The sequence below is a fragment of the Cercospora beticola genome, chromosome 8, assembly GCF_033473495.1.
Source record: "Cercospora beticola chromosome 8, complete sequence".
Lineage (NCBI taxonomy): Eukaryota > Fungi > Ascomycota > Dothideomycetes > Mycosphaerellales > Mycosphaerellaceae > Cercospora > Cercospora beticola.
Genome location: NC_088942.1, coordinates 1,930,723 through 1,943,151, shown reverse-complemented (window position 1 = coordinate 1,943,151; position 12,429 = coordinate 1,930,723). Strand labels below are relative to the sequence as shown.

General features: G+C 52.1%; 4 protein-coding genes across 4 annotated transcripts; 1 reads left to right on the top strand and 3 right to left on the bottom strand.

The window, feature by feature from the left end:
* Positions 1-1,727: 1,727 nt before the first annotated feature.
* On the bottom strand, positions 1,728-3,377 carry RHO25_012030 (uncharacterized protein; the record flags this gene model as incomplete). The annotated part of the gene is made up of 1 exon (XM_065603479.1): positions 1,728-3,377. One exon carries the CDS (start codon positions 3,375-3,377, stop codon positions 1,728-1,730), a length of 1,650 nt encoding a protein of 549 aa, XP_065459551.1.
* Positions 3,378-8,658: 5,281 nt separating this feature from the next.
* On the top strand, positions 8,659-9,087 carry RHO25_012029 (uncharacterized protein; the record flags this gene model as incomplete). The annotated part of the gene is made up of 1 exon (XM_065603478.1): positions 8,659-9,087. The coding sequence occupies one exon, from the start codon at positions 8,659-8,661 to the stop codon at positions 9,085-9,087; it is 429 nt and encodes a 142-aa protein (XP_065459550.1).
* Positions 9,088-9,580: 493 nt separating this feature from the next.
* RHO25_012028 (uncharacterized protein) lies at positions 9,581-10,387 on the bottom strand (the record flags this gene model as incomplete). The annotated part of the gene is made up of 2 exons (XM_023603434.2): positions 9,581-10,296; positions 10,351-10,387. The coding sequence occupies 2 exons, from the start codon at positions 10,385-10,387 to the stop codon at positions 9,581-9,583; spliced, it is 753 nt and encodes a 250-aa protein (XP_023454766.1).
* A 393-nt stretch (positions 10,388-10,780) lies between these two features.
* On the bottom strand, positions 10,781-12,351 carry RHO25_012027 (uncharacterized protein; the record flags this gene model as incomplete). The annotated part of the gene is made up of 2 exons (XM_023603433.2): positions 10,781-12,224; positions 12,281-12,351. 2 exons carry the CDS (start codon positions 12,349-12,351, stop codon positions 10,781-10,783), a joined length of 1,515 nt encoding a protein of 504 aa, XP_023454765.1.
* Positions 12,352-12,429: the final 78 nt, after the last annotated feature.

Below are 12,429 nucleotides of genomic sequence, written 5' to 3'. Positions count from 1 at the left end.
ACTTTAGCAAGACAGGACGATCTAATGCGCAAAGGTTCGTGCCTTCTCATGCTCGCGCCATGAGCAAATCCTGCCTCTTTGCTGGTATTGTACGAGATGTGGGAGTCACTCTCCTTGCGAGATCCTTCCGATTCTGGAGTTGTAGCAAATGCCGGCGACATTTCCTCTCAACAGCAAAACTGAGAAAAAGGTACGTGCATCTGGTAGATGCGGCAAAACTGGTATATGTGTCGGAGTAGGCAGCGAAGCCTTCTCAATGCTGGCCTACGTACGCAGACAATGGCCATGATCTTAGATTGCGCAAGCCATATCGAGGCTTCACGTCGACAGAAGCCAACAGAGTGTAGGGTTGCAGTTTAACGCCGCAGCGCATGACCATATGGAGAGACAAAATTCTTCGAGACGTAGGCTCAGGAGTACCGGATTGTGCGCGAAGCGCAGCAAACTGGTATCGTACCGACTCACAATACAGGCCATTTTGCGCGTGGATGTGAAGTTATTGTGGCATTCGACTTTTCGTGAGCGACTGCAATGTTGATCCAGTTCAGCGGTCATGTCTTCATCGTAACCGAGCAGGACATTGATGCCTCTGGAGAATGAATGGATATTGAGCGAATATGGAGGGGGATGTGTTGATTCTTCACCATCTTCTCTATTTGCGGAGCAGCAAGCGGATTTTTGAGCCATGTGCATCGACTTTACTGTGAACAAACATTCAACATCAGCGATTTGTTCTGGCACACGCGCAGCAGGCTGGCCACTGCCAATTCGCACATGCGATTCTCATCCCTGGCGTCTGCATGCACCGGCGTTCAACTCAGTGCTTTTAGCCAAGACATCACAGAACTGGTACGCCGTGTTTCAAGAAACGAAGCAACACTACTTGACGACCATGAGATGTTCATGTTGTGCCTAAGCGATGATTCATGCTCATGTCGTGCGCGCCCGTATAGACAGAACATGACGTCTCGCTACGTCTCCCCAGCAACATTGCTTTCTTTTACCTGCCATCATCATTCTATTCTCACGCTCGTATTCTAAGTCTTGGCAGAATGGAAAACCGGCAAAAGTCACGGAGAACGGAGCAAACTTTGTGGCTGGCAATCTTCGATCGTGGCCAACTTCAACCCACAGTTTATGCTTCGGTCACAACCCACTCTCGTCAGGAACCATGTCGATAGTGAAGTGGACAGCAGTGCAGAAACTAGCAAGGTCCTTTTGCCAAATTCAATAGTGCGGAAATCCTGCTGCAGAGATACGAGTGACAAGCGGCACAGCTGGATTTTGAGCGGGTTCTGACGGAGGCCAAGATTTTCGCGAGTAAACAATGCAGTAGACACTATCGAAGGGCACACTGTAGACTGTAAACGACTGAGGACGATGAAAGTGAGGAAGTGAGCAATAGTGAGGTCTCGAAACCTTTCTCTAATCTCTATTGGAGTAAATAAATTACGGGATACAGTCATCAACTTCGTTCCATGACATTCAATTTCCATCTCCTCCGAAGGTGATATTTCCGTGATTGTTTTGATTACCATGTTCCGAATTTCCCAGTTCTGGTGCTGTACAATCCAGTAGTAATGACAATTTCGCGCTTCCCGATGTTCCCTATTTCATTTCTAACATTTTCGTTTCTTGATTCGCCGCACTCATTACGAGAGAGTTAAATGGACCTTGTACGAGATGTCAAGGAGTAAATTGACGATGCTGCTGAGCACGCAAGCTTCTTACAAGAAGAAAGCAGCGGCAGCGGCGACGGCGACCATACCGCTGGCAACCTTCTGGGCAGCGGCACCGGTGTAAGTCGCGATTGGTGGGCGGCTAGTGGTGGCCGATGGAGCGACAACAGGGGTGCTTGGCTTTGGTGCAGTTGGGTAGACTGGAGGCTGCTGTGGCTGCTCTGGAGACTTTGGTGGGGCGACTGGGTGAGTCTCAGCTGGTGGAGCTGGATGAGTCTCAGCTGGTGGAGCTGGATGAGTCTCAGCTGGTGGAGCTGGATGAGTCTCAGCTGGTGGAGCTGGATGAGTCTCAGCTGGTGGAGCTGGATGAGTCTCAGCTGGGGGAGCTGGATGAGTCTCAGCTGGTGGAGCTGGATGAGTCTCAGCTGGGGGAGCTGGGTGAGTGACAGTTGTTGGCTGCTGTGGCTTGGAAACAGTGGTCACGTAGGTCTTTGGTGGCTGAGGAATCTCCTTGGTGACGGTGCAGCCGTGCTCGCATGGGATGGTCAGGGTGGTTGCGGAAGTGACCGTGTAAGTGCTCTTGGAGACGGTAATGGTCGTTGGCTCCGGGCAGTATGTAGTGAGCTGAGTCTCAACCTTGGTGGTATACTTAGGTGGCTGGGTCTCAGTGACAGTTGTTGGGTGTGGGTACACTGGGACAGTGGTGTTCTTGTAAACAGTGGTTGGGTGTGGATAGACTGGCTTGGTCACTGTGCATCCTCCCTTGCATGGCAGAGTAATGGTGGTAGCGCTGGTGACGGTGTAGGTCGATGGGCCGTGTGTGAAAGTTGTGGGCTGTGGGCAGTAAGTCGTGTAATCAGTAGTCACGACCTCCGTGGTATAGACAGGTGGCTGAGTTGGGTATTTTGGTGGAGAGCTGGTGGTCTTAGGGTACTCAAGGTAATAGCATCCATCAATCAGCTTGCAGGTCTGGCCAGTTGGATAAGCGTGAGCTGGGTTGCAGCTGTAGCGGCCCTTGTTGTCGTAGTCTCCAGGAGCCGGGCAAGATGGAGTCGGGTAAGGAGCCGGGTGTGTCTCGCTCTTGGTTGGGTAAGAAGGAACCGACGATGTCTTTGGGTACTCCAAGTAGTAGCAGCCGTCAATCAACTTGCAGGTCTGGCCAGTTGGATAAGCGTGAGCTGGGTTGCAGCTGTAGCGGCCCTTGTTGTCGTAGTCGCCTGGAGCAGGGCAAGATGGAGTCGGGTAAGGAGCCGGGTGTGTCTCGCTCTTGGTTGGGTAAGAAGGAACCGAAGAGGTCTTTGGGTATTCCAGGTAGTAACAGCCGTCAATCAACTTGCAAGTCTGGCCAGTTGGATAGGCGTGAGCTGGGTTGCAGCTGTAGCGACCCTGGCTGTCGTACGAGCCTGGAGCAGGGCAAGTGGAGGTTGGATAGCTTGGGATAGACTCAGTGCTGGTCGTTCCATACACAGGAGGAGACGGCTTGGACGTCGTGGTTGGGTACACGGGCGCCGTCTTGGTCGTAGTCTGGCCATAGGTAGGTGGAACGACGACCTTGGAAGTAGTCGTGTAGTGTTCAGGCTCATCGTAGCTAGGAGGAGCGTCATAAGTCGGCGGCGATGGCTCATAGCCCTTTGGTTGAGCGTAGTTTGCCTGAGCGGCAACAGCGCCAACGAAAGCGAGAGTGGCGAAGGACTTCATTGTTTCTGAACGAAGGTGTTGTCGGAACGACTGTGGTATGAGTCCAATGAGGCTGTGGTGAGCTGATGGAGAAAGGACTTCTGGGGGATGGAGGCATGCATATTTATCCCAGTTCCACGACTGCAGCACTGTGCAGGGCTGATGTCATGCATGGTGAAGTGTCTGTGGACGGTAGGAGAATTCGGTTCGTTCCCACTGGTGCTTGCTATCTTGGTACACGACGATACGACCTGATAGGGCGGGCTCAGGCACGGGACATCCTGAAGGGGCATTCGTGGGAAGAATACGGGCCGCTATAGAACACGAGAAGTGGGATCATGAGCCGGTTCGCGATTTTGACTTTCGTAAGTGTAAGGCACAAAGGCTAGCCGACCAGTAGCGATACTACAGCGTGATATTTTTGCGGACTGGAGTGGGTATTCCGCTGCTCGATCTTCTGCGTGGCTGAGGAGCTACTGCCAGGAAGTGTTCCTGCCTCCCCGTTGTCAATCGAGCAAACTTGGTACGTTGAGCATTTGAAGTGCAGATGTCAAATGTGCGAACTGTGACAGTTCGCAGATGGGGCATTGCCTTTGGGTCATCGTCGCATTGTCGTTATTCAACGGTCCCCATCGTGTCGACAAGCAATAACGTCCGGCAACGTCGGCTTCACATGCACACCGACATCTATCGTGATGCTTTGCTGGTGAGACACAGTCGACAGTGTTTGCGCTCCAGCCTCCTCGTACTTGCAGTACCGAGACATTCAAGGTGATGGGCACGGAGACACGTCGGGCGAAGCTATCGTTTCACGGTCGTCGATGAACCGTCCAGTCACACCCCTGAAATCATGCAGGAACATGCAAGAATGCTGGCACGTCGTCTGCAGACTAGAGAGTAGCCTGATGTCAGCGGCGGCGGATGCTATTTCTAGATCCCAGGGCGCTGAGTTCTGACCTTATTCGGGCATAGCCCGGACGGCTTGGCCTTCAACGCGCCAATCATGCGTCGACAGTGGCGACATTCGTGTTCGCTAGTCGGTTAGCCGCAAGATCCTACGAAAGGCTAGCCAAGCTCGCTTGGTACTACCATGCGAACCCCCGGAACACGAAGTTTCTATCTGGAGGATCAAGACTTCGACGTTCCAGCGCACCGTGACTCTCGCTTGCTGGAGGCGCGCACGAGGACAACTCTGGAGCGCACCCACAACGCTCCTCGTGAGGCTGCAGCACACCCTGGCAGACATCTGCAAGACAAGCGAGCATAGCAAGAGCTGTCTCGTGATAATGCGGAGAGGCTGTCTCCTGCCTCCTGCTGTGCTCCTGCTGTGCATACGGAGACCAAGCTTCGAGCCGTTCGTGTCTCGAGACCCACCGAGCGGCATGCCATGTGCTATTGAATTCTCGTGTTGCATTTTGCATCCCAACGATGACATGCGACAATGTCATTGTCAGGACGACCGCGGAGCAACGTCCCGATCCAAGATCCGGTGACGGTGGCCCACTTCCAAATGATAAAGCAAAATTGATGAAGTCAATCAGCGTTGATTTGCGCTGTTCATTATTTCACCAGCAGGCACAATGAAGACCTGCTTCTCAACATGTAGCAGAGTGGTTCATTGAATAATCCATCTTTAACGAGAGAAGGACACAATTTTGCGTACGCCCGTGGTTGCATGTCCTGTCAAACTGTGCAGGATCATCAAACTGTTGTCGGCTGTTTTAGGCCTACCAGAGGTACTTCAGGCACTGAAGGCAGCTTTGCAGTACTCGTATGGGCAATATCCTCCCAGGCTCGGTTCGCAGCGTTCTCAGCGACATGATCTCGAAACAACCTATCGCGGATGCCAATTGAACAACGGACGCTGCGTTTTTCCTTTTCAAATACGAGTTGGAACTGGTACAAGCACCAGGGTTGCGTAGCTGGCGCACGAAGATTGGCCGTTCAAAATTATGCTTCCAATAGTTTGTTCCTTTGTTGCTGGTATCTGGCCCGTCAAGCGGAGCATGGCACCTGATGTCAATGCTGAATATTACATCTTGTCGGCACACTGTGCGCACCGGGATCCAATATTGGCTGACTCGTCAGGGTTACAACATCCCGCATGTGCTGCTCTGCTCTGCTCATCAGGCTTCTGCGAGTAGCTTCGCAAGGCGGCATGTTTTGCTTTTGGCACCATGAGGTTGGGTGTAAATATCCTTGTCGTGGACTGCTCGAGATCCATGGCGCGTTGAGGTGCTGACTGCTGATGAGACAGTGAGACTTGCAGCAGAAGTCTGCGACAGGCACTATTGTTTGCAGGCACGAAATAGCGCATCGGCATCCATCAGTACACAACGTCGTGGTGCCATAGCTTCCACAGTACTGTATCACTGACAGGACCGGGGACATCGCTGGCCTGGGGGCGACGGATGCTCGGACTCCGATGTGGTATGTTAGCGCTCCATCCGTCTACACTGACAGCTGCAGCCAGTGCGCCAGGTCGAAAAGGCCTTCCTCTTGCTGTATTGTTCGACACAAGTACCGAAAGTGCGCAGTGAGCAGGACTGTTGGCAGAAGAGTCCAGCAGAGAAGGCCAGGTCCAGAGCGGCCATTGCACAACCCGGTCAAAGTTTCGAGCCGGAGCTGACCGGATCAATTCGTCGCGGCTGAGAGCTCGGCCGGTTGTTCGGGTGGGTCGAAGAAGACGTGCTTCACTTGCCGGCCGCGGTTTCGTGTCGCAGCAACGTCCTGGTCTTCGCACGAATGCGATGCGCTGCGACTGTCGTGACGAGGGAAGTGTTGTCGGAATAGAGTGCGTCGTGCCTTCATTTTAAAGTGATTAGTTAGCCTCCAGGCGTGGCGCAACGAGGCTGGCTGAAATCACGCCAAGAAAGAACGTTGTGCAACAGCGTACGACTGCCAGATTGGGTCAATGCAGGAACCACTTCACCGACTTCACCACGTCCACTTTCTGCGAAGCACCAAGCGACCGCGCCGCGCCTTCGCCAGATCTTGCCCCGCAGCAACATCATCAGCATTTAAGAGTCGAGGAGGACGCCGCCAGGATGCCGTCCAGCTTCAAAACAACCCAAAACATGCTCGGCTCTACCTTGAAGCGAGCAATGTCCTGTGAACTTCCAACCTCTTCAATTGCCCAACATCACACCACTCATGACTGGGTGGTCAGCCGATAGCGACAAGAGGCCATCGTACTCCACCATGCAGCTCATACAACGGGCGATCATGCAGTCCGTAAACCGCATACTTCAGCCAGCAGAAATGCGCGACTGGATCACCGACCGCTTAGCATTCCATAGGTCCCGATTGGACATGGCTTTTGCCGGAATAACAGCCATTCTGTCGACAGCGAGTTTCACTTTTTTGTAGGTGCTCCACTCGTGGAAACACGAATCTCCTGGCTGGTCAATACAGTACGACAAGCAGCAGGAGGTTTGTAAAGGAGCGTCGACAATTGTTGGAGTAGAAGGCGACATATTTTTGAGCACGGATCACGGTACATGTTTTCGGTCAACGCCTATCGTGGCCCATGACTTATCATTCAGCTCCCTCATACACCGTGGCTGATGCTTCGACCGAATGTCCTGACTTGATGCAACTCCCGTCCGAATATTCACTGAACAACAGGAAATAACCATGCAGTCGCGAGATACCGCTATGCTGGGCCTTTTTGTAGCGAGGAAAGTCTGGTCGGGCCATACTTACTTCTGTGGAGATCATCAGGTGGATTGCTGAACATTTTGCGTACCACCGTGCAGAGGAGAACGCTCTTGAAGCATGGGTCGAGAGCACATCGATGTCAAACCGGAAATTTGTTCGACTTCCGGAGAACAACGCCAGACCTGGTGACTCGTGGTCCACTCATCATACGGATTTCGCTCGCATCATTGCAGGTGTGGACAGGTCGCTAGACAAGATCTAGCAGAAGCCTGAGCACGAAGCCTCTCTATTATCTGGTCTTGGGAAATCAAAACGAAATCTGAGCCCACTGCAAAAGCATCTTCTGCGAACATTGCAAAAGCATGTACATGCGATCAACGAGACGCAAGGACATCACGTCGACCTCCCGGCGAGCTGGCTATCTGATCAGATCATAGGGGTGCTAGCATTAGCAGACGATGTAAATCTGGCCAGTGCACGAGCACTGCTGCGAGTCTACACATCTGAGCTACAGGTAACTGTAGGATGGTCCGCGGCGGCCATATTGGAACTGCGAACACAGCTTGTACTGAACGTTGCTTTCGCAAGCGGCACGCCCGCCCTAGCACACGACCTTAATGCACAGACCGAGGGTGGTAAAGACGCAGACGAGCAATTGGTGACATTGGTGAAAGATGACTACTCCGGATTATATAACCTCGCTCGCGAAGCCGAATACCCAATGCACCACTTTACGAATACAGCAACAAGTCTTACCAGTATAGCAACGACTTGGAGCAGACGAGGACCCACTGCGACGAGTACGCCGCATGCGCGGTTCAATTGTACGAAGGCGCTGAGATCAAAGTCGTTTACATTCGCCGCGGCTTGCTGTCAGACATCGTGAAACAACAGGCCCCAGTTCTCATGACTAAGAAGACGATGCCCGTAACATATCTGCATCAGAAGTACGCGGAGCACAAATACGAGCACCCAGAACTCTACTGTAGTGGTTTGCTTCTGTCCGAGATGGAAAACCTCGCCCGCTGCCTGGAGTCAGCTTCTGTTCAGCGACCAGTGAGAGGGGATACATGCGCGCCATGCGAAGAATTGCATCAAGACGCTGGCGTAGGTATATGCCCGGTCATCGGATGCTTCGAGATAGTGATTGCAGATGGGTCAATTGGCCAAGACTCCATGCGGCCACATCTTCTTACTCATGCGGCGACATCGACAGTATCTGTAACTGCTATACCTCCAATCCGAACGACATCTGGTCTGCTTCCTCTGCCTCTCAAAATGCGGAACGCTACCAACCGTATATCACATGCTATCCCATCTCGATCTATTGTCGTGGACGTCGATGATTCTACTTCACTGAATCTTCGCACTCGATACCTGTTAGGACCAGGCACACTCGGGAATGGAACGGACATGGTCGCATGCCTAGGCTGCTGTACCTACTTCCTCAGGCGGGACATGGCGGTCCACTAGATACAATCAGCGCACTGTATGCCATGCCCTGGACATTCCGTGTCATGAGAATATCCGCAGCTGGATAAAGACATTCAGTGGTAGGGGTCAACTGACGCAGATGAACGAATCGGAGCTCACATCAAAGGTCTGGAACGACGTCCGCATTCCTGGAATACCATTGTTCACAATGGCAAACCTGCGAGAGGAGTTCCACAAGCGGGCCATTATTTGTCGTACTCGGATCAGAGAAGAGCCAAAATTCGAGCATCACGACGTCCAATGGATGCAAAAACGACTGTCCATACTGCGCGAGTTCTCTTGCCCTGTGTTCGTCGAGAATGCCCATCTCGCCGCAGCATCTACAGTGGAAAAGGCAATGATCGCCCGTACTCTACTTCCCTTATTACATTCTGATGATCAGACTCAACGTGATCTGGAACAAGAAAACCAGCTCAACTTTCCGTCAGAGCGATGGCCGAAGGAAGGCAGCTTGCGAGACATGGTCGAAGCGACCAAGAATCGGGCAGGCAAGACGAACAAGTACACGGTATATGCCGAGGTTCTGGACATCATAGCCGACAAGAAGTTCTGCTGGTCAAAGCAATCGGCGCTTTAGAGGCACTGAATCAATATCGATCTACGAGAATGGTGGCTTCCACGAGCTCCTTACAGAAGCCCACTCAGCCACGTCAGCTTAGAACAAGTTCGGCCAACAAAGCTAAGAAGTACAAGAGTGGGTTCTCGAGGGATTACTCAGACATGAGAGGAATTCTGTATTGAGGTAGTCGCAATGCGCTCAAGCAGCGAAGAATTCCCCTCAAGTGCGGGAACTTCTCGACGCGGAGAGAGCTTAGTCGTCGGCAGCAGGTCCAAGGCTCCATTCTCTGTTCATCGTTTCGTGGAGTGTATCATTACGACAGAGCGCCTGAACCACAAAGGAGCCAGCAGAGTCGCGACGACGAGGGGCTAAGCTCTCGGGCAAGGAAAGCAAAGGAAAGCTCAATGAAAAATTTCTCGATGTCGGGAATGAAATTCCACAAGAGGAGCCCATCCATGTCTATATAATCTTCAGAGAGCCTGATGCGTGCGTGGGAAGGCTACTGTCGCAATCACCACTCCGTCTCCTCCCCATTATATCTCATAAACTTGCCACCATTCTTCTCCCGTGTAGCTCCCTCAATGACTTTCACCATGCCATCAACACTCTCCTGCGTGGTAATCAACATCTCCTCAATCTGCTTCTCACTCATCCCAAAAGCTTTCGCTCCAGCCAAACCCATATCAGTCTGTACAAATCCAGGATCCAAAGGAAAAGCAACCAAATCCTCATTCTCCAAAGAAATCTTCCTGGTGAGATAATTCAAAGCAATCTTGCTTGTTCCGTATTCTGCGTTTGGGACACTGAACTCGTCAAGATACTTGATTGAGCCACCCTTGGAGCTGATAGGTACGAATTTCGCTCCTGAAGAAAGCAGAGGACGGAGGTGCTGGAAAAGAAGTAGGGGTCCGAGGGTATTTATTTGAAAATTCTCGAGAAAGTCGGAGGTTTTGGCATCCTTCACAGCGCTAGCCACCTTTCCGATCGCTGCGTTCGCGATGACAAGGTGGAGTTCTTTGACATTGTGGTCTTGGGAGAGGGATTGAGCAAGCGCGGGATAGTCTTGTTCGTTGGCAGCTTCCAGCTTGAGAAGTGTGAGAGACGAGTTCTCGGCTTTTGGAATCGAGTTGAGAGATTCCGATGATGCATCGGACGGGTTGCGAACAGTCGCGAAGACGTGAATGTTGGGAAAGTTGAGGTACGACTCTACGAGTCCACGTCCAAGGCCTAGTGAGATGTCAGCGATGAGGCTATAAGGATCCAACCACGATTCAGCTTTACCTCGATTGCCGCCGGTGATGAGAACGTTCCTGGCCATGATGAATGAGGTAGATGAAATCGCAGAACTAGGACTGGAGGTATCCTTCGCTGTGTTATCATGTTGAAGGCCATAACGTTAACATTTATTTATCAAGCGTCGCATACATTGCGATTCAGCCGCAGTCTCCAGTTTTGTCAGCATGTACGCGAATTGTGGAGCCGGCTCCGTAGTTGAGTTGCACAAAATCCTCAGGGAATGCGTAGCGCCATATCACGTCGTTTGGCGGAGAAATGAACGCCCCGAGACAACAAAGGAACGGCGTGGAAATTGTGCCGGGTGCCATTCGCTGCTTTCTGATCGCTCCTCGAATATGTGAGCACTGGCCTTGAAGAGTATTCTACATCTTGCGACATATTAATGCTGAGATCTCAGCAACATCATTTGGATCCACTACCTAGAGGCTTCCAAGATAGCTTCAAGTTCAGCAGCACTCAGCTTAGCCGGCTCCGCCGGCCGAGGTGGGACTTGCTTGGCGCCATTTGGATACCCATGAGTCTCGGCAGCAGTCAGCTGTGCTCCTTGGTTGCTGTTGGTATAGCCATAATCTCCCAGGGCCTTGATCTGATCAGGTGTCTTCTGAGAGAAGAAGCGATTGGGAGGCCGTGGAAGGCCAAGGTGTTCCCGGAGTGTGTTACCAGTATAATCCTGCCGGAACAGCCCTCTACGCTGGAGTTCGGGAACAAGACGCTGCGTGATATCGTCTAAACCTTGCGGTAGGTAGGGCATTACGCATGTGAAGCCATCGCATGCATCTGAGTCCAGCCATTTCCCCATGTCTTCTGCAATTGTTGCTGAAGTACCCACGAAAGTGAGGCCAGTGTAGCCTCCATATCTCTGCGCAAGCTGTCGAACAGTAAGGCCTTCTCGCTCGGCAAGGTCGACGACACTTTGTCGAGCTGTGTGTGAAGCATTGGTGGGAGGCAGATCCTTCGGAAGTGGCCCATCAGGATCGAATCCAGCAGCGTCGCAGCCCAGGGCAATAGACAACGAAGCAATCGCACTATCATAGTGTACGAACGAGTCCAGCTTTAGTCGTTTCTGTTGAGCATCATCCACAGTATCTCCCACGATAATCATGGCCGCCGGCAGAATTTTAATGTGGTTCCTGTTGCGACCTGCCTTTTCAGCCCTGCCTTTGATATCTGCGTATAGAGCTTTCCCGCCATTGATGTCTTTTGGCGAGCAGAAAACAGCTTCAGCAGTCTCAGCGGCCAATTGCCTTCCGGGCTCGGACTGTCCGGCTTGCACGATGACGGGCCATCCCTGCACTGGCCTTGCAATGTTGAGCGGGCCTCGTACGCTCAACTCTGGGCCCTTATGATTGAGCACATGCATTTTCTCAGGATCCAAGAAAGTTCCAGTTTCGCGGTCTCGCACAAATGCATCGTCCGCGAAACTATCCCAGAGACCAGTCACTACATCGTAGAACTCGCGAGCTCGCTTGTAGCGATCAGAGTGCTGCATGTGCTCATCCTGTCCGAAGTTCTTCGCAGACTCTGGGTTTCCTGTAGTGACAATGTTCCACGCAGCACGACCCTCGGATATGTGGTCCAGGGAGGCGAACCTCCGAGCAATGTGATATGCTTCATCATATGTCGTCGACGCCGTCGCTGCCAGGCCAATCTTGGATGTTACCTGAGAGAGCGCTGACAGTAGCGTGAAGGGCTCGAATGATGTTGTGGTGTGGCTGCGCTTCAAAGCTTCTATGGGCATATTCAAGACCGCGAGATGGTCAGCCATGAAGAATGCATCAAATTTTGCATCTTCAAGCTTCTTGATGAAAGACTTCAGATGGGCAAGATTGAAGTTTGAATCAGGATATGCTCCTGGGTATCTACATTGCTCTAGTCAGTACGTGCTAGTGACACTCCAAACTGCTGATATCCGAACCGCCATGCGCCAGTGTGGAGGCTGGTCGGCCGCATAAACGCCGTCAGGTGAAGTTGCTTCCGTTCGGCCATGACGGGTTTGCTCTTAGGCTGATAGTAGACGCGCTCCTTCACCGTTTCTTGAGATATTTCAGAGCGACAAGAAATGGA